We start from the raw sequence: 24,108 nt of genomic DNA on the forward strand, positions 1-24,108 counted from the left end.
AGCTCGCTGTTGCTAGCAGGGAAAAGGCTGGGAGGAGTCCTCCTCTCTGGCCCCTGTCCCGGAGCAGCCTGCCTGCACCCCAAACTCATCCCCAGCCCTGCTCCACCCCAGACCCCACACCCCCAGCCAGAGCTTTCACCTCCCCACCGCACCCTCAACTCTCTACCGTAGCCCTGAGCCCCTCCAACACCCCAAACACCTTATCCCCAGTCCCAGCCAGAGCCCTCATCCCCCCAACCCTCTGCCCCAGTCCTGAGCCCCTCCAACACCACAAACCCCTCATCTCCAGCCCCAGACAGAGCCCTCATCCCCTTGCACTCCAACCCTCTGCCCCAGCCCTGAGCCTCTCTAACCCCCCAAACCCACCAGCCCCAGACAGAGCCCTCATCCCCCTCACTCCTACTCTCACCCTGAGCCCCTCCCACACCCCAAACCCCTCATTCCCAGCCCCAGACAGAGCCCTCACCCCCTATACCCCTACTCTTGCCCTGAGCCTCTCCCATACCCCAAACCCCTCATCTGCAGCCACATCCCACAGCCCTCACCCTGTACCCCCTCCCTCTGCACCCCCTCCCATCCCCAAACTCCCTCCCAGAACCTTCACCCCCTCCCTCCGCACCCCCACCCATCCCCAAAGTCCCTCCCAGAGCCTGCACCCCCTCCCTCCGCACCCCCACCCATCCCCAAACTCCCTTCCAGAGCCTGCACCCCAATCCCCTTCCCCAGCCTAGGGCCTGCACCCCAGACCTCCTCCCCCACCCAAACTCCCTCCCAGAGCCTTGGGCAGGTGGGGGGCGGAGTTTGGGCGGGGGCGGGTTCTGGGCACCACCAAAATTTCTACAAACCTGCCACCCCCGACACACTGAGCTCAGCCTGCCACTCTCACAAGGACGATTGCCTGTCCTAACGCCTGGCCACGCTGCCCCACAAGGACTGTGCTATGAACATGGGGTTTCGTGGGTGCCTCCTGCTCCCAGATGGGCACCCCTTTGGCAGGAGCTCAGCTGCCTGTGCTGGAGCTGGGAACACAAGGATCCCCATCCTTCTGGCCTGGTTTTGGGGTGAGTGACCTTTTCCCTTTGCTCTGGCTTTGAATAGCCCTGGGGGCAACCTGTGATTCTCCAGCCCCACCCATCAGACGTGGCTTAACTGTGTCCTGGGAGCCAGAACTCTTGGGGTCTATTCTGCCTTGGGAAGTGGAATGGGGTCTAGTGGATAGAGCAGAGGGGCTGGAAGCCAGGACTTCTGGGGTTTATTACTGCCTTGGGAAGGAGAGTGGGGTCTAGTGGATAGAGCAGGAGGTGATACCAGGATCTATCTAGCTGCATGTATGATTTTACAATACAATTAGTTTAACTTTTGTTAAGTGTTAAAAGAGTAAAAAGAAATTGCCATGTCTCTGAGTCCTGGAGGTGTTTCCCAGATGCCCTGGGCTGGTCTCTTTAGGAACACGGGACACAGGATGCGTCATATAATCGTAGTCACATACTTATCAAGCGCCATCTTCACGTGAGTTAGCACATTGTCCCCTTACCCATTAGGAGGTTGTTTCTGAACCTTCTTCTCATTTCCAGCCTAACATGACTCCTGGCCCGTTTATCCCCACTTGTTCTTGTGCCAACAATTTCCTTTGGCTTTATTTAGAGTTAATCCTGCTTTGAGCAGGGGGTTGGACTAGATGACCTTCTGAGGTCTCTTCCAACCCTGATATTCTATGATTCTGTGAGTAGCTCTTCTCACTCCCTGTGGTTCCCACGATGGATTCATACGGAGCAACCAGATCCCTGCTCAGCCTGTGCTGTGCCAGCTAAACTAGCCAAGCTCCTCTTGTCTGACCAGCCTCCATCCCCCAACCGTCCTAGCAGCCCTTCTCTGCACCTGGTCCCATCTGAATCCATCTGTCTTGCACTCAGGTGACCAGAACTACACACGGGATTCCAGGATTCCTGTCCTGCTCTCACTGTGTTGTTCAGTGTTTGATGCTTCATTTCTTAATTATTATTTATTATGCAAACACAAGAATTCATGTTACAGCAGCACTGTATGCCAAGCTCAAGGCCCTGTGGTGCTGGGCTCTGCACTGGCAGGACGACAGGCAGTCTCTGCGCTCGAGAGCTCAGTTTAAATGAGAGGGGGATAGGGACACAGAGAGGGAATGTGATAGCAGGGGTTGGGAATGGACCCTGGTCTCATCACTCCCAGCCCAGTGCCCCTCCCTGGTTGTGTCGCAACACACAACCAGAGACAGCCATTATCCTGCTGGCCTCACAGTCAGTCATGAAATGTGCTGTTCCTAGATACAGCCCTTCTCAGACTCAGGTAGGCACTTTCAGAGCCTGTGAGACAAGGACAAGTTAATATTACAAATCTCAGCTCCCTCTCAGCATCCACCAGCATTTCCAGAGGGCCAGCAACCAACTTTGTAAGCCCAAATAAAGAGACGATGGCTCTGTCGCTGGACACTGAAAGAAGAGCTCATCACTGAGAAAGGTTGCAGATGACACAATTGTGGGAGTGTAAATAATGAAGAGGACAGGTCATTGATTGAGTGATCTGAGCACTTTGTAAACTGGGTGCAAGCGAACAATATGCATTTTAACAGAGCTACATGCAAATGTATATATCTTGGGACCAACAACATTGGCCATACTTACATGTTGAACTCTCTCCTGGGAAGCAATGACTCTGAAAAGGTTTGGGGTCACGGTGGATGAACGTGAGCTCCCAGTGTGACACTATGGCCAAAAGATCTGCTGTGATCATAGGATGCATGACCAAGAGAATTTCTAGTACGAGTAGATAGTTTATTTTACCTCCGCATTGGGCACTCGTGTGACCGATGCTGGAATCCAGTGTCCAGTTCTGGTGTCCCTAATTCAAGAAAGAGGCTGAAGAATTGGAGAGGGCTGAGAGAAGAGCCATGGGAATGAGGAAAGGATTAGAAAACCTGCTTTATAATGATGGACTCAAAGAGCTAGATCTTAACAAAGAGAAGGTTAAGGAGTGACTTGATCACAGTCTGTAAGTATCTACTCATGGAACAAGTATTTCATAATGGGTTCTTCGATCTAGCAGAGAAAGGGAGAACAGGATCCAACACCTGGAAGTTGAAGCTAGACAAATTCACGCTGGAAATTACTCATTTATCAAGGGTCGTGGTGGATTCTCCATCACTGTCAGCTTTTAACTCAAGATTGGATGTTTTTCTAAACAGTCTGCTCTAGGAGTTATTTCAGGGCAGGTCTCTGGCCTGTGCTATACAGGACTCAGACTAGATGATCACAGTGGTCCCTTTTGACCTAGGAATCTATGAATCTGTAAAAATTACTGAGTCAGACTAAAACTTTCTACCATCCTATCAAACTGTGCTGGGTGTGCGGGGCTGGAGAAGGTTTTGTGAAGCCCCTGGAATCTCACAAAGCTGCTGAAACACTTTGCATTCAAAGTTTCTCCCTTGATTTGAGACGAGTGCCGTTGCGACCGCACTAGGATTCCAAGTCTCGTATAGAATTCATTCACTAGACTGAACGTAGTACATTGGTTCATTACATACTTATTAGCCATGATGGATCATAGAATCATAGAAGATTAGGGTTGTAAGAGACTTTAGGCGGCCATCTAGTCCAACCCTCTGCTCAAAGCAGGACTAACACCAACCAAATCATCCCAGCCAGGGCTTTGTCAAGCCGGGCCTTAAAACCCTCTAAGGAAGGAGATTCCGCCACCTCCCTAGGTAACCCATTCCAGTGCTTCACCACCCTCCTAGTGAAATATTTTTTCCTAATATCCAACCTAGACCTCCCCCACTGCAACTTGAGACCATTGCTCCTTGTTCTGTCATCTGCTACCTCTGAGAACAGCCACGCTCCATCCTCTTTGGAACCCTGCTTCAGGTACTTGAAGGCTGCTAACAAATCCCCCCTCACTCTTCTCTTCTGTAGACTAAATAAGCCCAGTTCCCTCAGCCTCGCCTCATAAGTCATGTGCCCCAGCCCCCTAATCATTTCCGTTGCCCTCAACTGGACTCTCTCCAATTTGTACACATCCTTTCTGTAGTAGGGGCCCCAAAAGTGGACGCAATACTCCAGATGTGACCTCACCAGTGACAGAGGGGAATAATCACTTCCCTCGATCTGCTGGCAATGCTCCTACTAATGCAGCCCAATATGCCATTGGCATTCTTGGCAACAAGGGCACACTGTTGACTCATATCCCAATTCTTGTCCACGGTAATCCCCAGGTCCTTTTTTTCAGAACTGCCACTTAGCCAGTCGGTCCCCAGCCTGTAGCAATGCATGGGATTCTTCCATCCTAAGTGCAGGACTCTGCACTTGTCCTTGTTGAACCTCATCAGATTTCTTTTGGCCCAATCCTCCAATTTGTCTAGGTCACTCTGGACCTTATGCCTACCCTCCAGCTTATCTACCTCTCCCAATGAAATCCAAACCAATTATTAACTCACCCACGATCCTGGCTTCTTGCTCGAACTCCAGTGCTCCAATTTTCAAACCCAATTTCCCCCATTTTTGAAAGGACGCACACTCCCCAGTCATGCGGCATGTCTACATTGCACACAGGGCATACTGCGGGGGTGTGAATTGCAGAGCACACCAAAGAGCTGCACTTGGACGGCCCTGTGTGGACGTTGCTGGCGCGAACTGAAGTTTCCTAATTCGAGTTAACATGCTGTTTGAAAGAAGACTATGGTAACTACAGTAACAACGCCCACCTACACTAGGCGGGCAGGGGGAGCTCAAACACTGTAACTGCCCCACACACACACACTAGGGAGAGTGCAAGGCCTGGCCAGACGTGGGGGGAACAGGGTGTGTCATGCTCCTCTTCCAGATGTGGTCTGACTACAGAACTTGTTCGCCCACCCCAGCTGAATTCATCGTTAGATCCTTTAATGCCCTGCCAGGTATGGCTGAGGTTCGGCTCCATAAGGGATGTTACACACAGCGCCACCCAGTGGCTGAGCGAGCACTACAGGTTAACATCCCAGTCCATCTCCCCCATTAAGTTCCATGCTCCTACCATTTATTCACACTGTCACACTGGCTGTGAAGTTCAGGACAGATCAGTCTGCCCAGTGTCTCTAAACCGTCCTGGGTTCCTAACTGTAAAATGCCAATGTGTAGCAGCTTGGCCATCTGGCTGGCCATTAGTTGCAATGACTGCTTGGAGTAGTTTTGGAATCCTTGAGTTGTTGGCTATTTGTTCTGCATCTGCCGTTTGTCAGCTTTGCTCTGTGGATTGTTCCTTCTGAGGAACTAACTGTAGCTGCGGATGGTTTCTGTTGGATTCTCCCCTGTCAGTCTCAGTCACACGTAATCTGAGCGCTGCATTCTTTCCGTTGACGACCGCTGGAGTCATCCATCCTTTTTCTTCTTCCAATTCGATGTGAACACGGTCACCGGGTCCCAGACCCGGCAGATCTCAAACAGAGTGATGGCTCTTGTAAACGTGTCTTATCGTGTAGGGACCAGCTGCCCTCACTGGCACTGGGTGGGTTGTTCGGCTGCCCTCTCCCCATGCCAGGAGAGAGGGGAGGGGACAAGGTGGATTTGGGACCCTGGGATTGAGGGGACCTCTGGCCAATCAGAGAACTGTGGAGTAGGGCCAATGGGCAGTAGCCATCACCCCAAGTCAGTCTGATTGACCAGGCAACCAGGCCAATCAGGGAGCCCAGCTCAGATCTAGCCTTCATGCATGTTGGGGAAGGAGACAGCGAGAGCAGCCACCGGGGAGGAGCTGGGGTGGGGCCAGGGAGAGGCCGGGGACTGGGTGGGGCTGAGTAAAGACCTAGTAACACATGTGGGAGCTGGCAAGTGGGGCGGGGCTGGGCTGGGGTCAGTGCGTCCGGCGAGGGTCAGTGATGGGGACAGCACCAAGGTTGGTGGGGGGGTGGGGCCAGGGTTGGTCGGAGGACAGGGTGAAGGTTAGTGAGGCAGGCAGGATGTGTGAGGGGACGGGGTCACTGAGGGGAGTGGAGCCAGAGTCAGCTAGGGAGGTGGGGCCAGTGAATGTGGTCATGAACAGTGAGGGGACAGGACCAGGATTGCTGAGGGGCGGTGTCACAGGTCAGTGAGGGGCGGGGTCAGGGACATTCAGAGGGTGGGGCAGCAAGGGGGCAGGGTGAGGGTTGATCAGGGTCTGGAGGTGGGGCAGGGAGTGGGGCCAGTGAGCAGGGTGAGAGTTGGTTTGGGGGGCAGGGCGAGAGTTCACGGGGGAGCCGGGCCAGGGTCAGTGAGAAGGGTAGGGTGAGGGTTGGTGAGGGGGGTTGGAGCCAGGGTTGGTGAGTGGGGCATGTCCTGTGAGTGGGGCAAGAGTTGCCAAGTGGGGTGAGAGGCGGTGGGGTGGCAGGGCCAGGATCAGTCAGGTGGCAGGGTGAGGAGTGGGGTGAGGTTCAGCGAGGAGTGGGATGAGGGTTTGTGAGGGGGGTGGGATGACAGTTTGTGAGGGGATGGGGCCCCACCGTGACATGGTGACAGGCCCAGCCTGGCAGGACCCTATGGAGGGGAGCGAACCAAGCAGCAGAGACGGGGCTGCAGGGGGGCCTGGGGCATCATGACCTTGCTGTGAAGGAGCAGGAGACAGGCAGAGACCTAGCGAGGGGGAGTGAGTGGGCAGCAGAGAGGGCTGAGCTGTGGTATCCTAGAAACTGCCAGTCCCCCTTACTGCCCTGAGACTTGCCATGCAGGGAGCCATGACTACCCTCGCCTGAGGGGTTTCTGGCAGCCCTTGAGCCAGGCTGATGACTGCAGTCAGCTCTGCAGAGACTTCTCTGATCTGGTCCTGAGGCAAGGCCCCTGCATTAGCCATGCACGGCCTGGACTAAGGCAGCCCCACCTCACAGCAGGTCAGGGAGTCCGTGGCTCAGAGGAGGACGGGTTTTTCTTTTCTTGATTTCTCTCCTTTTCAGTTGATCCTTGGCCTCAGGGGCTGAGTGATCTGATCCCGCAGTGCGTACTTGGCTGGGGCATTCACCAGTGTGGGAGATGGGCCTTTGTCACTCACAAAAGCTACTGGGGAACAATATCTAGTGACCATCCGAACTAGGCTCTCTGTTGGGGGGAAGATGTGGGGCTAGCACAAAAAGAGAAAAAAAGGGGGAAAGTCTGGACACTGCTGTGATCATTTCTGTGGAACATCGAAGGAAGCCCTAACCCAGGGAATGGGACTTCACCCTCATCACACCCCTTTCTGGCACTAGCAAACTGAACAGAGAAATTTCAGCACCCCAGAGAAGACACTGTTACTGTTAAAAGTATGTTGGTTTGTATGTGTACATACAGAGTAAATAGTTCGGTATGCTTCCCATCCAGGTGTAGGTTGTAGTGTGATGATGGTTTTAGTATATTTTAAGCCTTTCAGCTGCTTAGTATATTCTGAAACCTGCTAATAAGTTTTTTCCCAGTTTTAGGCTGTTCCTGAGAGAGATTAATCTATTGTATTTGAGTTGGCATTTTGTGTGTGTTCCCCTTTTAACAGCTTAGGTGTGGATAAACCTACTACCCCAGTTAGGGGAATGTTATTTATTGGGAATCTATCTAGTAGCCAGGCAGGAGCACTCCAGCTCGCAGATAGACCCGACATGGATAAGAGGAGAAGCTGGGGAGGAGGTATTGTGGAATTTGGAACCCCCTGTGCAATAGTTTCCGTTGTTCAGATTCAGTCCTGAGGTCTCACAAGTAGCTGTGAGGTCCCACAAGAGGGAGAATGACTGGTAATTGGGTTGCAGCCTTAAACCCAATCCCAGGGTGTTCTCGGGTCCCAGTAGGCAAGGCCCTGCTGGTGTAGCCTTGCTAGGTAAATTGGGGGAAGGAAGTCCCCTGGAGTTACTAGTGTCCCTCCCCTTCCCGAGGACTGTGCACCATGCCCAGCCTGTTCCTCTGGGTAACACTAGGGTTGGTAAGAGATGGGTTGCTTCTCACCGAGATAACTTAGGGTGGAGTAGGGTCCTGTCATAAATATAAAGGGAAGGGTAACAACCTTTATGTATGCAGTAATATAAAATCCCTCTTGGCCAGAGGTACAGAATCACTTACCTGTAAGGGGTTAATCAGTTCAATTAACCTAGTTGGCACCTGACCAGAAGGACCAGTGGGGAAAGAAGATACTTTCAAATCTGGGGGGAGGGGGAAGGTTTTGTTTGTGCTCTCTTTGTGTTCCCTCTTGAGACAAAGAGAGAGACCAAGCAGGTAATCCAGCTCCTACTGAAATGATATATCTAACATTACAGAAATTGTAAGTAATAGCAAGGAAATGTGTTAGATTATCTTTTGTTTTAGCTTGTGAATTTTCCCTGTGCTAAGAGGGAGGTTTATTCCTGTTTTGTAACTTTGAAGTTGAGCCTAGAGGGGAATCCTCTGTGTTTTAAATCTGTTTATTACCCTGTAAAATTACCTTTCATCCTGATTTTAGAGAGGTGCTTCTTTTACTTTTTTTCTTTATAATAAAGTTCTGCTTTTAAGAACCTGATTAGTTTTTAGTATCCTAAAAACCCAAGGGTCTGGTCTGTGCTCACCTTGTTTACCTATTTGGTTGGTATGTTATTCTTAAGCCTCCCCAGGAAAGGGGGTGAAGGGTTTGGGGGGATATTTTGGGGGGGATAGGGCTCCAAGTGGCCCCTCCCTGAATGTTTGTTTAAATCACTTGGTGGTGGCAGCAATACCGTCCAAGGACAAGGAATTTGTGCCTTGAGGAAGTTTTTAACCTAAACTGGTGGAGTATAAACTTAGGGGGTCTTTCATGCAGGTCCCCACATCTGTACCCCAGAGTTCAGAGTGGGGAGGAAACCCTGACAGGTCCCATTTTACAATACCCCACCCCTAATGACATTACAATAATCTCAGTTTTGCCTTTTTATCCGATTTGGCAAATCTCTTCATGTCTGGCCCCTTTGGAGATTGGTCCAACTTTGGAAAAGAGCCTGTTCTGAGTTGTTTTCCCATCAGGAGTTGTGCAGGACTATATCCAGCAGCTGCTATCGGCGTTGATCTGTAACTCGGAAGAACAAAGAATGGGACTTCCTGCTGTAGGATTTTCTTGGCTGTCTGTACAGCTCTTTCAGCTTCTCCGTTCACTTGGGGTAATGTGGGAGGCTCACAATAAGATCAAAATCATATTTAGTTTGGAATGACAAATTCTGCTGCTCTGAATTGTGGTCTGTTGTCTCTCACTAGTTGCTCTGGATTACCAAAGTGAGCAAAAGTGCACTTCAGTTTCTCCATAACACTATGATATGTCTTTCAAGTACATTATCTCTATATACCTGGGAAAATAGTACATGATGACTGGGTAATGACAGCCTCTGAATTTCCATAAATCTGCAGCTAGTCTCTTCAAGAGTAGAAATGTTTGTACACTGTACAGTTCAGCACTGTCTCTTAAATTGATCTGTATTGGATCTCCTTTCAAAACCTCAGTATCATAAGAATATAAGAATGGCCATACTAGATCACAGCAGTGGTCCATCTAGCCCAGTATCTTGTCTTCCAACAGTGGCCAATGCCAGGTGCCCCAGAGGGAATGAACATAACAGGTAATCATCAAGTGATCCATCCCCTGTCACCCATTCCCAGCTTCTGACAAAAAGAGGCTATGGATACCATCCCTGCCCCTCCTGGCTAACAGTCTTTGGTGGACCTATCCTCCATGAGCTTCACTAACTTTTGAACCATGTTATAGTTTGGGCCTTCACAACATCTGCCCACAAAGCGTTCCACAGGTTGATTTTGTGTTATATCATCAAATCCTCCAGTGAGTTCTTCCACCTTTCTCACTAGGCCCATGGTGGTTGATAGGCTGCTGCTGAGAAGGTTGATGTTCTGTGGTTCTTTGATCACATGCACTCTGAATGCAAAGCTTTTGTCTTAGTAAGCCATTTCTGTGGTAAACTGGCCCATGCATTTAATAGTACCTCCAGGGCTAGTCACAGCCCTCAGGTGACTTCAGCTATGGGAGGATGTGACAGGGTGCACTTACCCCAAACTGGATGGGGAAGGGTTAATTCCTCACTGTGGGTAGAAGAGGCCACACCCCCATGTCCCTACCAGGCATGCCCCAAGGGTAGCGCTTCTATAAAAGGGAGCAGCACAGCTCAGTGAGGGCAGACTGCTGGAGACGAAGGACTCACGCCCCAGGCTCCAGCCCGGGAGCTGTCGAAGCCCCAGACTGTGCAAGCCAGAGGTGCCAAGACTCAGGCACATGCCCAGGTACCTGAGGACACCACTCAGAGGTTGGAGCCACCGGGAGCAGCACAGCCTAGGGAGACTGGAGACCCAGAAGATGTCTAGACCAAGACTACAGGAGTCACAGTAGGAAGTAGCCCAGGGAAGGACTAGCCATTGTCCCTACAGCAGTCAGCATGTATCAAGCAGATCCCCACTGATGAACATCATCCGTGTTTGTGGGGAGGAAGCTGTCCAGTCCCAGCTTCACTCCAGCAGTAGGAATTACGATACCTTTGGGCAGATATCAAGGGACATGATGGAAAGGGGCCATGACCAGGACGCTCTGCAGTGTAGGGTTAAAGTGAAGGAGCTGCGGAATGCCTACCACAAAGCCCGCAAGGCAAACAGCCGCTCCGGTGCTGGTCCTGCAACCTGCCATGTCTACAAAGAGCTGCACATGATACTTGGGGGCGACCCCACCTCCACTCCGAGTACCACCATGGACACCTCAGAGCACAGTCCAACAAGGCAGGAGGAGGAGGAGGAGGAGCAAAGCAGGAGCGAGGGTGCACAGGAGGAGGAAGACACCCCGGCATCCCTAGATGCTTGCAGCCAGGAGCTGTTCTGAAGCCAGGAGGAAGGTAGCCAGGAGCGGCAGACGGTGCTTGGGGAAGGACAAACACCGGAGGAGGTTCCCAGTAAGCGGCTTTTATTTTGGGAAGGAAGTTATTCAGTGCGGGCTCTTGGGGCAAGGAGAGTTAGGACTGCATGCATGCCTAGATGCGGAATACGGCATTGATGTGCTCTCTCACATCGTGGTAATCGGCTTCAGTGATCTCTTCAAAGGTCTCATCCAGAACTTGGGCAATGCACTTAAGCAGGTTTCATGGGAGAGTCACTGTGGTCCTTGTCCCAGTCAGGCTAACATGTCTGCGTCACTGTGCCATGAGGGGCGGGAGGGCCATTGCTGCACACAGGCAAGCTGCTTATGGGCCAGGGCAGAAGCTGGATTGTAGTAGAAGACCCTCCCTTGCTTCCCAAGTCACCCTCAGCAACGAGATGTCTTTTAGGACGAACTCCTGTGGAAAATGTGAGGACAGTGTTCAGTATAGGTGCCCCCTGCAGCTGTTGGCTCTCCCCAAGACACAGAAACCCAGAGGACAGTACAGCCATGAAAGAATCAGTCTCCCTTGACAGGTTTCAGAGTAACAGCCATGTTAGTCTGTATTCGCAAAAAGAAAAGGAGTCCTTGTGGCACCTTAGAGACTAACCAATTTATTTGAGCATGAGTCTCCCTTGAGTAGAAGCAAAGAGGACATGCAGCACTCCCTTAATGAAAATCAAAAAGTGCAGGAGCAGCGGGAGAGTGAAAGGAGGGTTCTCCAGCAGAATGCGGATCACCGGCACCAAAGCACAGAGCAGCTGATAAGCATCATGGAGCACCAAGAAGACTCAATCCAGGTGCTTGTAGCCATGCAGGTGGAGCACTTATGCGCCCAACCCCACGGCAGCCCTTGTCCCAAAACTCTTTACCTTGTGCCCCCATATTACCTCCAACCCACTTTCCCCAACATCCGAGTTCATATTTGCAATCAGCTGCCTCTAACACCTGTAGCTTCACCACCTAGCCCTGAAAACTAGGACCCTGACCCACTGCACTCAACCCCCAGCACCATGCAGTAGAGCCATCCTGAAGTGCAGCACTCATTGCACAGCACTCCAGACAGGAAGGCTGAGTATGATAACAGGACATACGCAAACCTGTGATTGAACCATTCACCACCCCACCCCTTTGCCCTTTGTGTTTCCCAAGCAGTTGTGTTTCTTTTCAATAAATACATTTTCTTTTCATTAAATGGATTTTTTTTGCTTTGAAAACATTCTTTATTATTGCATAACATAAAAGATACCTTAGCCCAGGAAAGCAACAGGCACTGCAAGTCAGTGTATCATACGTAGCAAACACAGATTCCTACTAACATTGGAACCACTGCACTTCACTCCTGTGCAGGGCACCAGACATTACTGGTGGCATTCAGCCTCAAATTGCTTCCTCGAGGCATCCCTAATCCTTGCAGCCCCACGCTGGGCCCCTTTAATAGCCCTGCTCTCTGGCTGTTCAGATTCAGCCTCCAGGTGTTGAACCTCCGAGTTCCATGCCTGAGTGAATCTTTCACCCTTCCCTTCACAAATGTTATGGAGGGTACAGCACTGTTCCGTGGTGGTGAGCATGTCCATGAATACCACAAGCAATCTCGTGTTGCATGCATTACTCACATCAATATCATTGTCGGAGTCCTCACTGTCACTTGGACCTTAAGGAGTAACTCGACTGCCAAACGTGATGTGCTGGCGAGACTCGTCAGCATATTCCTCAGCAGTTCGGGCTCCATTCCCACAGACCAAAAGGGAAGACAGAGCGTGCAGTACAAAAATCATTGAAAGATGGCGTCAATTGTGGATGGAAGCAGAGGGATTGCTGGGATGTGAACCAATGCATCACGGGGCATTAGGACAGGATCCAGAATGCCCTGCACCCCCCGCCTCCTTCCCACAAGCCACAGCACCAGAATGGGAAGAGGTGCTCTGTGGGATAGCTGCCCACAATGCACTGCTCCCAATGCCACTGCAAGTGCCACAAAAGTGGACACGCCAGTGCGCTTGCAGCTGTCAGTGTGGACAGACTGCAGCACTTTCCCTACTGCACTCTACAAAGGCTGGTTTAACTCAAAGTGCTCTACATTTGCAAGTGTAGCCATGGCCTAAGGGCTTGGCTACACTTGCAAGTTAGAGTGCATTAAAGCAGCCCCAGGCACCCTAACTCCCGACCCGTCCACACTGGCAAGGCACTTAGAGCACCTGGACTCTGCAGCTGGAGCGCTCCTGGTAATCCACCTCCCCGAGAAGTATAACGCTTGTTGTGCCTCCGCTGAAACACCCCAGCATCATTGTGAACGAGGTGTTGCTTTACTGCGCTGCGATCGGCCTCCCGAAACATCCCATAATCCCCTTAAGTCAAGTGGCCACTCTTGCCATTGTTTTGGAATCGGCTGTAGGAATGCGGATATGCCCTTTCAAAGCTCCGTTTCTGACAGCCGGCTGCTTATCTGTTCCGGGACAAAGCAACCATTAGTGTGGAATGTTACTTGCTGTGAATGTGTGAGAGAGAGGTGGTGGGGAGGGGCGTCTGAACTAACAAGACAGCACGCTGACACACTCTCAGCACCCCAAAAACCCACTCTCTCTCCCCCCACATACACACAGCACACTCTCTGTCACACTCCACACACACACACCCCCCGCATTTGAAAAGCATGTTGCAGCCACTTGAACACTTGGATATCTACCAAAATGCACTGCTCTTTGTGGCGTTGCAAGAGATGTTAATGTGGCCACGCCAGTGCGCTTCCAGCTGAGAGTGTAAACACTCGGCAGCGTTTTCCCTGCTGCGGTTCCCGAAGGCTGGTTTGACTCTCAGCCCTCTACATCTGCAAGTGTAGCCATGCCCTAAGCTGACAGGAGAGCTCTCCAGTTGGCTTCACTACTCCAGCTCCATGAGTGGCAGTAGCTATGTTGGTAGGACAGCTTCTTCTGCCCACATAGCGCTGTCCATATTGGTGCTTAGGTCGGTGTAACTTACATTGCTCAGGGGGTGGCTTTTTCACATTCCTGAGTGACATAAGTTATACCACAGCAAGTGCTAGTGTAGACATAGCCTAAGCTAAACCATAGCTAGTTTCAGGTTTCTCAATTTGCTCCTGCCTTTTGTTCTGTTGTTTGACTAATTCAGACTGGTTTGCTATTTGAATAGCTGTGGCTAGAGTTAAATCTCTCCTCAGTTGTAGCTGCTGTGAAATTTTTTTATCTGTTAGCACACAGAAATTTTTTTATCTGTTAGCACACAGAGGCTGATTATTGGGTTATTTTCAACCTTTGCATTCCCAAAATCACAGTTTTCTCCCAATATATGTGGAACTCTTATAAAACATTCCAAACTTTCCCCTGGTTCTTGAGTTCTCTGGTGGAAAGAAGCTTTTTCATAAGCTACATTTCTCTGAGATATAATGTATGCATCAAACAGAGCCAGATCCCTTTCATAGTCACCTTTGTGACTGTCTTCAGTAAAGTCAAAGGATTTAAAGATATGCTCTGCCTCCTTCCCATAGCCTACATTAAAGACGATACCTGCATATCTCCAGTTTCCTTGCAACTTGGCAGCAATGTGAAATCTTGTTTCCAGTCTATCCATGGTGAAGTTTGTGAAAGCTAAAGTTCTCTAGGGCACTAAAGAGTGGCATGGTGTTGAGATCCTGCAACCTGTGTAGCTTTGTTCCTTCTGTTTATGTTCTTATGTTACTCCACACACTATGTCATGTTCTTCTGTACCAGACATGGACTGATCACAGAGCTTGCTTTTACATACCACGATCCTTTAATGCTCTGCCAGGAATGGCTGAGATCAGCTTAAAATAAGGTATTTTACACACATCACCATCTAGTGGCTGAACAGTATAATACACTTTTGCATGCCATTACAAGGTGTGTGGGGTTTCACTCCAGGGTCAGGGGATACTAGCCCCAGTAAGGCCTAGGGGGAGCAGGGTGTGTGGGACCTTCAGTGATGAGGCAGTATGAAAGCAGGTGGCTCGGTTTGGAAGGGCGGGTGCAGTGTCATTGGTTCTGATTTCAGAGTAACAGCCGTGTTAGTCTGTATTCGCAAAAAGAAAAGGAGTACTTGTGGCACCTTAGAGACTAACCAATTTATTTGAGCATGAGCTTTCGCTGTAGCTCACGAAAGCTCATGCTCAAATAAATTGGTTAGTCTCTAAGGTGCCACAAGTACTCCTTTTCTTTTTGGTTCTGATGTCGCTCACCACATCTTGTATTTTGTCTGCTACTTAGGGCTCCTCTGCACTGGAAACATTACAGCGTAGATGCTACCAACGCTGACAGAAGAGGTTCTCCCATCAGTGTAGGCAATCCACCTCCCTGAGAGTCAGTAGCTAGGGTCACTGAAATATAACATGCAGCTGAGACCTTTTCTCTCCGTGCATCAACAGATGGCAGGGAAGAGCTTACTCGGGCCACTACTTATATCAGCCAGTGTTTGGAGATCCCTGAAATGTCCAATCATGGAGACAGAGACTTACCTTATCCCTTTGCTTTCTTTCAGCTTCCATGACAGGATTCCCCTTGGCAGGTAAATACGAACATAGGCAGAGGGTGCGGGGTGTATGCGGGGTGCATGCTGCAAGGTGCAGCTCTTTGTGCAGCTGGCTTATAAATCGGGGTGGGGAAGGGCAGAATTAAGATGATTTAATCTAGTGGTTCAAATGTAGAACTGGAGACCTGGGTTCAAATCCTGCCTCTGCCAGACTCACCCTGTGCACTCAGCCTATCACTGCCTCGCTACGTGCCTCAGTTTCCCCACCAGTGAATTGTTAACAAGGTGGACTGTGTGGCAGAGTGAAGGGCATCCTGGCTATTGGGTCCCTGTGGAAATACTCAGGCCACCCAGCATCTCGAGAACTCAGCCTTGCCTAGCAAGTCCGAGTTACATTTGGGCTGTGGCAGCGCCTGGCTGAGCCGCTTAAGTCTGGGGTGGCCCAGATTTCCCCTGGAATAGGATCTGCCCCAAGAGATATTTTTGCCTTTAGTTATTGTTAGAGCCATTTTAGCTCAGCTCTGGCTGTAGCTGGTGCATGGCCCCAATCCCTGCACTGGGGGAGTGGAGGTGCCGTGAGTGACACCAGCTGGGGCCTGCAGGAGGCGGTGGTGGTGTGCCAGGAGCTGGGCTGCTGTGGCACCCTCAGCACCAGGACAGTGCTCAGTTCAGCACGGGGCTGGCCCTGTCTATGTGGATACTGTGGAACATAGAGGAGCTGAGTCAGCCCCAGTGGAGGCTTTCGGGGAGCAGAACTACAGCCCCGTGAGGCTGCTGCTGTTGGCTCTGGTAGACGGGGGCATCGGGGCGCAGACGGGGAGGGGGCTCGGGCAGGGGCAAAGGGCAGTTCAGCCTCCTGACCAGTTACGCCCTTTGCCCCTCGGCTGGGAGCCGCTCGGACTGAGGGCTGGGCTGGGCTGCACACACCTGTCCTGTCATGGAGGGGAATTAACCCCAGCAGCTCATTTCACATTTTGGGCATCAGAGAGCTGCAATGGCTGCAACTTCCACTCACTACCAGCTTGGACCCAGGGCCCCAAGACGTGAAAGTGCAGTGCCTGTTCCCCCCAAGCCAGCCACAGCCCCTGCCTGAGCTGGGGCCAAAGGGGAACCGGTGCCCTCCAGGGGAAAAGCTTCAGGTCTCCTTCCCCCAATGTACTGTGTCACCTCATCCTCCTCGCACAGACTGTACTGGAGCCAGAGTCCCCTGGGGGAAAGACCCTGTGTCCCATCCTCCATCCCACGAGTCAGCCATTCCACCGTGCCTGGGGCTGGATCAGAGCTGGTGACCTCCAGAGAGGAACCCCCCAGTGTCCCATTCTCAGCCCCCCGGAGCAAGCCAGTCTGCCACACTGAGACTGAATGGGAGCCAGAGCAAACGATAGGGAACAAGCCCCATATTCCTTTCCTTTAGCCCATCCCTGAGTGTTTATCCCCTTGGGGTGTTTGCAGACTCTGGCATTTCAGAAGTGGCTCAGCTCCGACTGGTGAACGGCCCGAGTCGCTGTGCTGGGAGAGTCGAGGTGCTTCACGACGAGCAGTGGGGAACCGTGTGTGATGACGGCTGGGATTTAACTGAGGCCAGAGTCGTGTGCAGGCAGCTGGGCTGTGGGATGGCGTTATCAGCCCCATGCGTGTCTCGGTTTGGACAGGGAACTGACCGTATCTGGCTGGATGAGGTTAACTGCACAGGGACAGAAGCTGCCCTCTCCGAATGCAAGGCTCGGCCTTGGGGAGAGCATAACTGTAACCACGTGGAAGATGCCAGTGTTGTGTGCTCAGGTAAGCCTCATCTCTTCTGTCACGGTGGGTGCTGCAGGGAGTGGATTAGGAAGCTTTTAGCCCAGCCCCTGGTTCCCCATCTGAGTTCCCGTGCCCCAGCGCAGCGCTATGGGCCTGTACTGAAGGGAGCAGACTGGGAACACAGGAGGGGGTGCTCTCCCCTAGCAGTCTGGGCTGACCCCAGTCCTCCCGCTGGCTGACAAAAGGTCTGTGCTGCAGGGTATGGGGCTCTCGCCTCACAGTCAGCGACGCTCACAGTTCCCCAGAGCGGCGCTAGGGGGCGTGAGCTGCAGAGGGTGGAGTGTGGGGCACAGTGAGAGGCCTTCTCCCCGCTCTGATCGCTCTGATCCCCCGCCCTCCCTGGCACAATGGGGCGCTGGGTAAGCATGGATCCCAGCTGTGGGACTTGGTGTCAAACAGAGCTTGCAGTCGCTCCTGGGGATAGAAACCCAGGGTCACTTTGACAAGAGTTGGGCTCCTAACTCAGCCATGCTGGACAATTTGCACCACAAACAATTAGCCCTGAACCTGTAACGTCCCCCGCAGCTCTGACTGGACAAACATTTCCCCCAACTTCCTGTCTGCACAGTCACCATATTTCTGTGCCCTGACTCTCAGCTGCCCTGTCCCACCCCGAAGTGGCAGCATGTCAGCAGTGGGGACTGAGCCCTTGGCATGGAGTGGCTGTGTGAGGAGGCCAGTCACACCCATCCGTGGTAGGCGATACGGTCATTGGCATCACTTGTGATCAGATGCACAGGAATCTCCTTGAGTATTTATTGCATTTGCAGACTCGGTCATTCCAGACCCAGGTCCTCTCCAACTGGTGAATGGCCCCAATCGCTGCGCTGGGAGAGTCGAGGTGCTTCACAACCATCAGTGGGGAACCGTGTGTGATAACGGCTGGGACTTAACTGATGCTGGAGTCGTGTGCAGGCAGCTGGGCTGTGGGAAAGCGTTATCAGCCCCAGGGCGGGCTCACTTTGAAAGAGGATATGACCGAATCTGGCTGGGTGAGGTTAACTGCACAGGGACAGAAGCTGCCCTCACCGAATGCAGGGCTAGTTCTTGGGGAAAGATTAACTGTCACCACGGAGAAGATGCCAGTGTTGTGTGCTCAGGTAACCCTCCTCTGTCACGTCATTGGGGGTGCTGCCTGGAACAGGCTGGGAAGCTTTCAGCACAGTCCCTGCTTTCCTGTCTGAGCCAGTGCTGACCCTAGTGTCTCCGCGAGGTGTTGAGGGCCTGTGCTGCAGGGAGATGTGTATGTGTCCCTCTGAGAAACCTTCCCCCGTCTCTGCTTGCTCCAGTTCCATTCCAAGCTATGGCACAATCTGGCACTCCGTCGCCATTGTTCCTTCCAGTCAGATTCAGTGTCAGCTGGAGCCTATAGCTGTTCACTGGGACTGGGAACCCTGCATCACTTTGCTGAGCATCATGCTCCTGACTCCATTGCCCCGGGAAATTGGCAACTTAACTAATGTTATCCTTGGGCAGACGGGATTGGACACTGTCAGGTCCAGTAACAAGGTGGTGTTGCCTAGTGGCCAGAGCCAGGATGGCATCAGGATCACGGCTGGACGTCACACAAAAGGTGAAAGCCAGAAACAGAGTCCGAAGCCTTGCCCAAGGTCAAGCTGCAGTCAGAATTGGTCCCTGGAGTTAGGGTGAGGAAGCAGGAAAAAGGGGCAGTAGTGGGAGCAAGGAGCAGGCACAGGGCCAGGCAGCAGGAGCCAGTAACAAGGTGTGGTAACAGGAACAAGGAGGAGGAACTGTCCCGGGCCAAGCATCAGGAGCCAGGAACAAGGGGTGGTAATGGGAACAAGGAGGAAGAACTGGCCCGGGCCAGGCAGCAGGAGCCAGGAACAAGGGTTGGTAACGGGAACAAGGAGGAGGAACTGGCCCGGGCCAGGCAGCAGGAGCCAGGAACAAGGGGTGGTAACGGGAACAAGGAGGAGGAACTGGCCCGGGCCAGGCAGCAGGAGCCAGGAACAAGGGGTGGTAACGGGAACAAGGAGGAGGAACTGGCCCGGGCCAGGCAGCAGGAGCCAGGAACTAGGGGTGGTAACGGGAGCAAGGAGGAGGAACTGGCCCGGGCCAGGCAGCAGGAGCCAGGAACAAGGGGTGGTAACGGGAGCAAGGAGGAGGAACTGGCCCGGGCCAGGCAGCTGGAGCCAGGAACTAGGGGTGGTAACGGGAGCAAGGAGCAGGAATCGTGTGAGGTGGCAGGAATCTGGTCCCTGGGGTCTGGCCAGCAGCAGCCTTAGCAAGGAGTTGCTCAGACAAAGGGTAGGATGGGAACAGGGAGCTTTACAGCTGGAGGTGTCCAATCAGCAGTCTGCTTCTCGTCACCGGCTCGTGGTGGGTGGGCCTCTGCTGGTGGCCCATTAGCTACAATTCCCTCATCTCCCGGTGATGTGACAGGTAAGGCTGTAGTTCAGCAAGCTTGTGGATCTGGGCTTGAGCCCTGTAGTGCATGGGAGGTGCCTAATTCTTTCCCATTTCCTGCATAAACAGCTCAGCCAACTTTGCCGAGCTTGTCTCTCAGCTGCCCTGATTCACCCCAGAAGTGGGAGCATGTCAGTGATGGGGAGTGAGCCCGTGATGGGTATTCGCTGTGTGGACCCGTGCGTGGGAAGCACTACATTCTCCAGTGTCACTAGTGATCCGATGCACAGGAAACTCCCTGAGTGTTTATCCCCTTGGGGTGTTTGCAGACTCTGGCATTTCAGAAGTGGCTCAGCTCCGACTGGTGAATGGCCCGAGTCGCTGTGCTGGGAGAGTCGAGGTGCTTCACGACGAGCAGTGGGGAACCGTGTGTGATGACGGCTGGGATTTAACTGAGGCCAGAGTCGTGTGCAGGCAGCTGGGCTGTGGGATGGCGTTATCAGCCCCACGCGGGTCTCGGTTTGGACAGGGAACTGACCGTATCTGGCTGGATGAGGTTAACTGCACAGGGACAGAAGCTGCCCTCTCCGAATGCAAGGCTCGGCCTTGGGGAGAGCATAACTGTAACCACGTGGAAGATGCCAGTGTTGTGTGCTCAGGTAAGCCTCATCTCTTCTGTCACGGTGGGTGCTGCAGGGAGTGGATTAGGAAGCTTTCAGCCCAGCCCCTGGTTCCCCATCTGAGTTCCCGTGCCCCAGCGCAGCGCTATGGGCCTGTACTGAAGGGAGCAGACTGGGAACACAGGAGGGGGTGCTCTCCCCTAGCAGTCTGGGGTGACCCCAGTCCTCCCGCTGGCTAACAAAAGGTCTGTGCTGCAGGGTATGGGGCTCTCGCCTCACAGTCAGCGACGCTCACAGTTCCCCAGAGCGGCGCTAGGGGGCGTGAGCTGCAGAGGGTGGAGTGTGGGGCACAGTGAGAGGCCCTCTCCCCGCTCTGATCGCTCTGATCCCCCGCCCTCCCTGGCACAATGGGGCGCTGGGTAAGCATGGATCCCAGCTGTGGGACTTGGTGTCAAACAGAGCTTGCAGTCGCTCCTGGGGATAGAAACCCAGGGTCACTTTGACAAGAGTTGGGCTCCTAACTCAGCCATGCTGGACAATTTGCACCACAAACAATTAGCCCTGAACCTGTAACGTCCCCCGCAGCTCTGACTGGACAAACATTTCCCCCAACTTCCTGTCTGCACAGTCACCATATTTCTGTGCCCTGACTCTCAGCTGCCCTGTCCCACCCCGAAGTGGCAGCATGTCAGCAGTGGGGACTGAGCCCTTGGCATGGAGTGGCTGTGTGAGGAGGCCAGTCACACCCATCCGTGGTAGGCGATACAGTCATCAGCATCACTTGTGATCAGATGCACAGGAATCTCCTTGAGTATTTATTGCATTTGCAGACTCGGTCATTCCAGACCCAGGTCCTCTCCAACTGGTGAATGGCCCCAATCGCTGCTCTGGGAGAGTCGAGGTGCTTCACAACCATCAGTGGGGAACCGTGTGTGATGACGGCTGGGACTTAACTGATGCTGGAGTCGTGTGCCGGCAGCTGGGCTGTGGGACGGCGTTATCAGCCCCAGGGCGGGCTCACTTTGAGAGAGGATATGACCGTATCTGGCTGGATGAGGTTAACTGCACAGGGACAGAAGCTGCCCTCACCGAATGCAGGGCTAGTTCTTGGGGAAAGAGTAACTGTCACCACGGAGAAGATGCCAGTGTTGTGTGCTCAGGTAACCCTCCTCTGTCACGTCATTGGGGGTGCTGCCTGGAACAGGCTGGGAAGCTTTCATCACAGTCCCTGCTTTCCTGTCTGAGCCAGTGCTGACCCTAGTGTCTCAGCGAGGTGCTGGGGGGCTGTGCTGCAAGGTGTGCTGTTTTCCTGTGAGACATACACCTCTCCCTGGGCCAGGAAACAGGCGCCAGAAGCAAGGGACGGTAACAGGAGCAAGGAACAGGAACGGGGTGAGGAAGCATGAGTCAGGAACAAGGATAAGGAACTGGGGCAGGTCCCAGGGATCTGGTCAGCAGCCGCCTAGCAATGGGTTGTTCAGATAAGGGGTAAGATGGGAACAGGAATCTTTATACCTGGAGATGTCTAATCAACAGTCTGCAGCTAGTTACCTGACCATGGTAAGTCAGCAGTTGTGGCCTCTGCTGGAGGGCCATTGGCTGCAGTGATGCATTATGCTCTAGTTGGGCAATCTCATAGGCCTAATTTTCAAACCTGCAGTAACTAAGAAAGACATAATTCTTCCCCACTTCCTGCCTAAACTACTGGGCCAGCTTTCCGTAAACTCTCTCATCTGCCCTGTTCCACCCCAGAGGTGGTAGCATGTCTGTGGTGGGGAGTGAGCCCTTGATGGTCAGTCGTTGTGTGCTTATGCTGTTTAGACCCATCAGTGGGAGGCGCTGCGTTCCCTGGCATTGCTAATGTTAAGATGCACAGGAATCTTTCTGACTACACCCTTGGGATGTTTGCAGACTCAGGCCTTCCACACCTGGCTGAGGTGCGACTGCTGGACAGCCCAAGTCGCTGTGCTGGGAGAGTCGAGGTGTTTCACAACCAGCAGTGGGGAACAGTGTGTGATGACGGCTGGAACATAACTGATGCCGGCGTCGTGTGCAGGCAGCTGGGTTGTGGGACGGCGTTATCAGCCCCAGGGAGGGCTCAATTTGGACAAGGATCTGGGCCAATTTGGCTGGCTGAGGTTAACTGCGCAGGGTCAGAAGCTGCCCTCTCCGAATGCAGGACTAAGTCTTGGGGAGACCATAACTGTCACCACAGAGAAGATGCCAGTGTTGTGTGCTCAGGTAACCCTCCTTTGTCATGCCCCTGTAAGTGCTGCGAGAAGCAGTTCGGGGATTCACTGGGGCGCTCTCCCCTCACAGTGAGTTCTGACCCTGATGCAAAATGCTGGGCTGGGGCTCAGCGGAGGCTGCTTTCCCTGCAGACTCCTGCGTTACCACAAAGCCCCATGTCGTGTCTAAGGGCCTTGCTGCAGGGAGCAGTTTGGAGATGACAGGAGGGGGCTGCTCTCTCTCTGAGTCAGTGCAGAGCCCAATGCCCCAGCGTGGTGCTAGGGCACCGTGCTGCAGGCTGAGGTGTATACATCGCTGTGAGTGTCCCTCTGCCATGTCTGCTCACTCTGATCCCCCCACCCAACTCCAGCCCTATGGGCGCTCTGTGACCAGTGAGTTCTCGTCAGACTCACTTGCTGTCTTATTCTGATGAGACGAGAGATTTGGTTGCCTAAAGGAAGAGCCCTGATGTGCTCTGCTTAGACATCTGCCATTTTTGTATGCAGTGTAGTTGCAGCCATGTTGGTCCCAGGATACAAGAGAGACAAGGTAGGTGAGGAAATGTCTTTTGCTGGCTCAGCTTCTCTTGGTGAGAGAGACAAGCTTTCGAGCCACACAGAGCCCAGATCTGAAGAGTAAGCTCCAAAGCTTGTCTCTCTCACCAATAGAAGCTGGTCCAATAAAAGACATTACCTCATTCACCTCATCTCTCTAGATCGGGGTGGGCAAACTTTTTGGCCCAAGGGCCACAGCTGGGTGGGGAAATTGCATGCACGGCCATGAATGTAGGGCTGGGGTGCGGGAGGGAGTGCAGGGTGTGGGAGGGGTGCGGTGTGCAGGAAGGGGCTCAGGGCAAGGGGTTGGGGTGGATGAGGGGTGTAAGAGGGGGCTCAGGGCAGGGGGTTGGGGTGAGGGGAGCGGTGCAGAGTATGGGAGGCGGCTCAGGGCAGGGGGTGGGGGGTTGGGGTGCAGGAGCGGTGTGGGGTGCGGCAGCAGGCTCAGGGTAGGGGGTTGGGGTGTGGGATGCAGGAGGGTTTGGGGTGCGGGCTCCGGCCCAGTGCCGTGTACCTGGAGCAGCTCCAGGGTGGCAGTGGTGCGGCACCACTAAGGCAGGCTCCCTGCCTGCCCTGGCCCTGCGCCACTCTCGGGCATGGGGAACTGCAGCCAATGGGAGCTTGGGGTTTGGAACCCACAGGTGAGGGCTGTGCACGGAGTCCTCTGCCACCTTTCCCCCGACCCAGGGGCTGCAGGGACGTGGTGCTGGCTGCTTCCGGGAGCAGCACGGCGCCCACAGCGCCACAGGGGTGGCAATCCCGCAGGCTGGATCCAAAGCCCTGAGGGGCCAGATCCGGCCCACGGGCCGTAGTTTGCCCACTCCTGCTCCAGATTCCTGTAAGGCTTTTGTCTTGGCACTGCACGAGAACGATGCAAAATCGACATTGTACATGATAAATCAATTAAAAACTGGCCAACTTCCTGGTCTCAAAATGTAATTGTGAATGGGGAATCATCATCGAGCAAATGTGTTTGACTGGGGTCCTGAGGGATCACTTCTTGGCTCTACACTATTTAACAATTTTATCAAGGGACTAGAGAAAAACATAAAAACATCACTAAGAAAGTTTGCAGATGACACAAAATTTGGGAGACTGGTAAATAGTGAAGAGGACAGGTCCCTGACACAGAGTGATCTAAATCACTAGGTAAGCTGGGTGCAAGCAAACAAGATGCCTTTTAGCATGACCGA

General features: G+C 53.0%; 1 protein-coding gene across 1 annotated transcript in view; it reads left to right on the plus strand.

Moving 5' to 3' along the window:
• Nucleotides 1-15,356: 15,356 nt before the first annotated feature.
• LOC144279295 (scavenger receptor cysteine-rich domain-containing protein DMBT1-like) overlaps nt 15,357-24,108 on the plus strand; it is a 52,529-nt gene continuing 43,777 nt past the window's right edge. Inside the window, exons 1-6 of the mRNA XM_077840776.1 lie at nt 15,357-15,378; nt 16,795-17,142; nt 17,937-18,245; nt 19,842-20,189; nt 20,984-21,292; nt 22,050-22,373. Coding sequence (XP_077696902.1) covers nt 15,357-15,378; nt 16,795-17,142; nt 17,937-18,245; nt 19,842-20,189; nt 20,984-21,292; nt 22,050-22,373 — 1,660 coding nt within the window. The remainder of the gene's footprint in view (nt 15,379-16,794; nt 17,143-17,936; nt 18,246-19,841; nt 20,190-20,983; nt 21,293-22,049; nt 22,374-24,108) is intronic.

This window comes from Eretmochelys imbricata, chromosome 23, assembly GCF_965152235.1.
Source record: "Eretmochelys imbricata isolate rEreImb1 chromosome 23, rEreImb1.hap1, whole genome shotgun sequence".
Classification (NCBI taxonomy): Eukaryota; Metazoa; Chordata; order Testudines; family Cheloniidae; genus Eretmochelys; species Eretmochelys imbricata.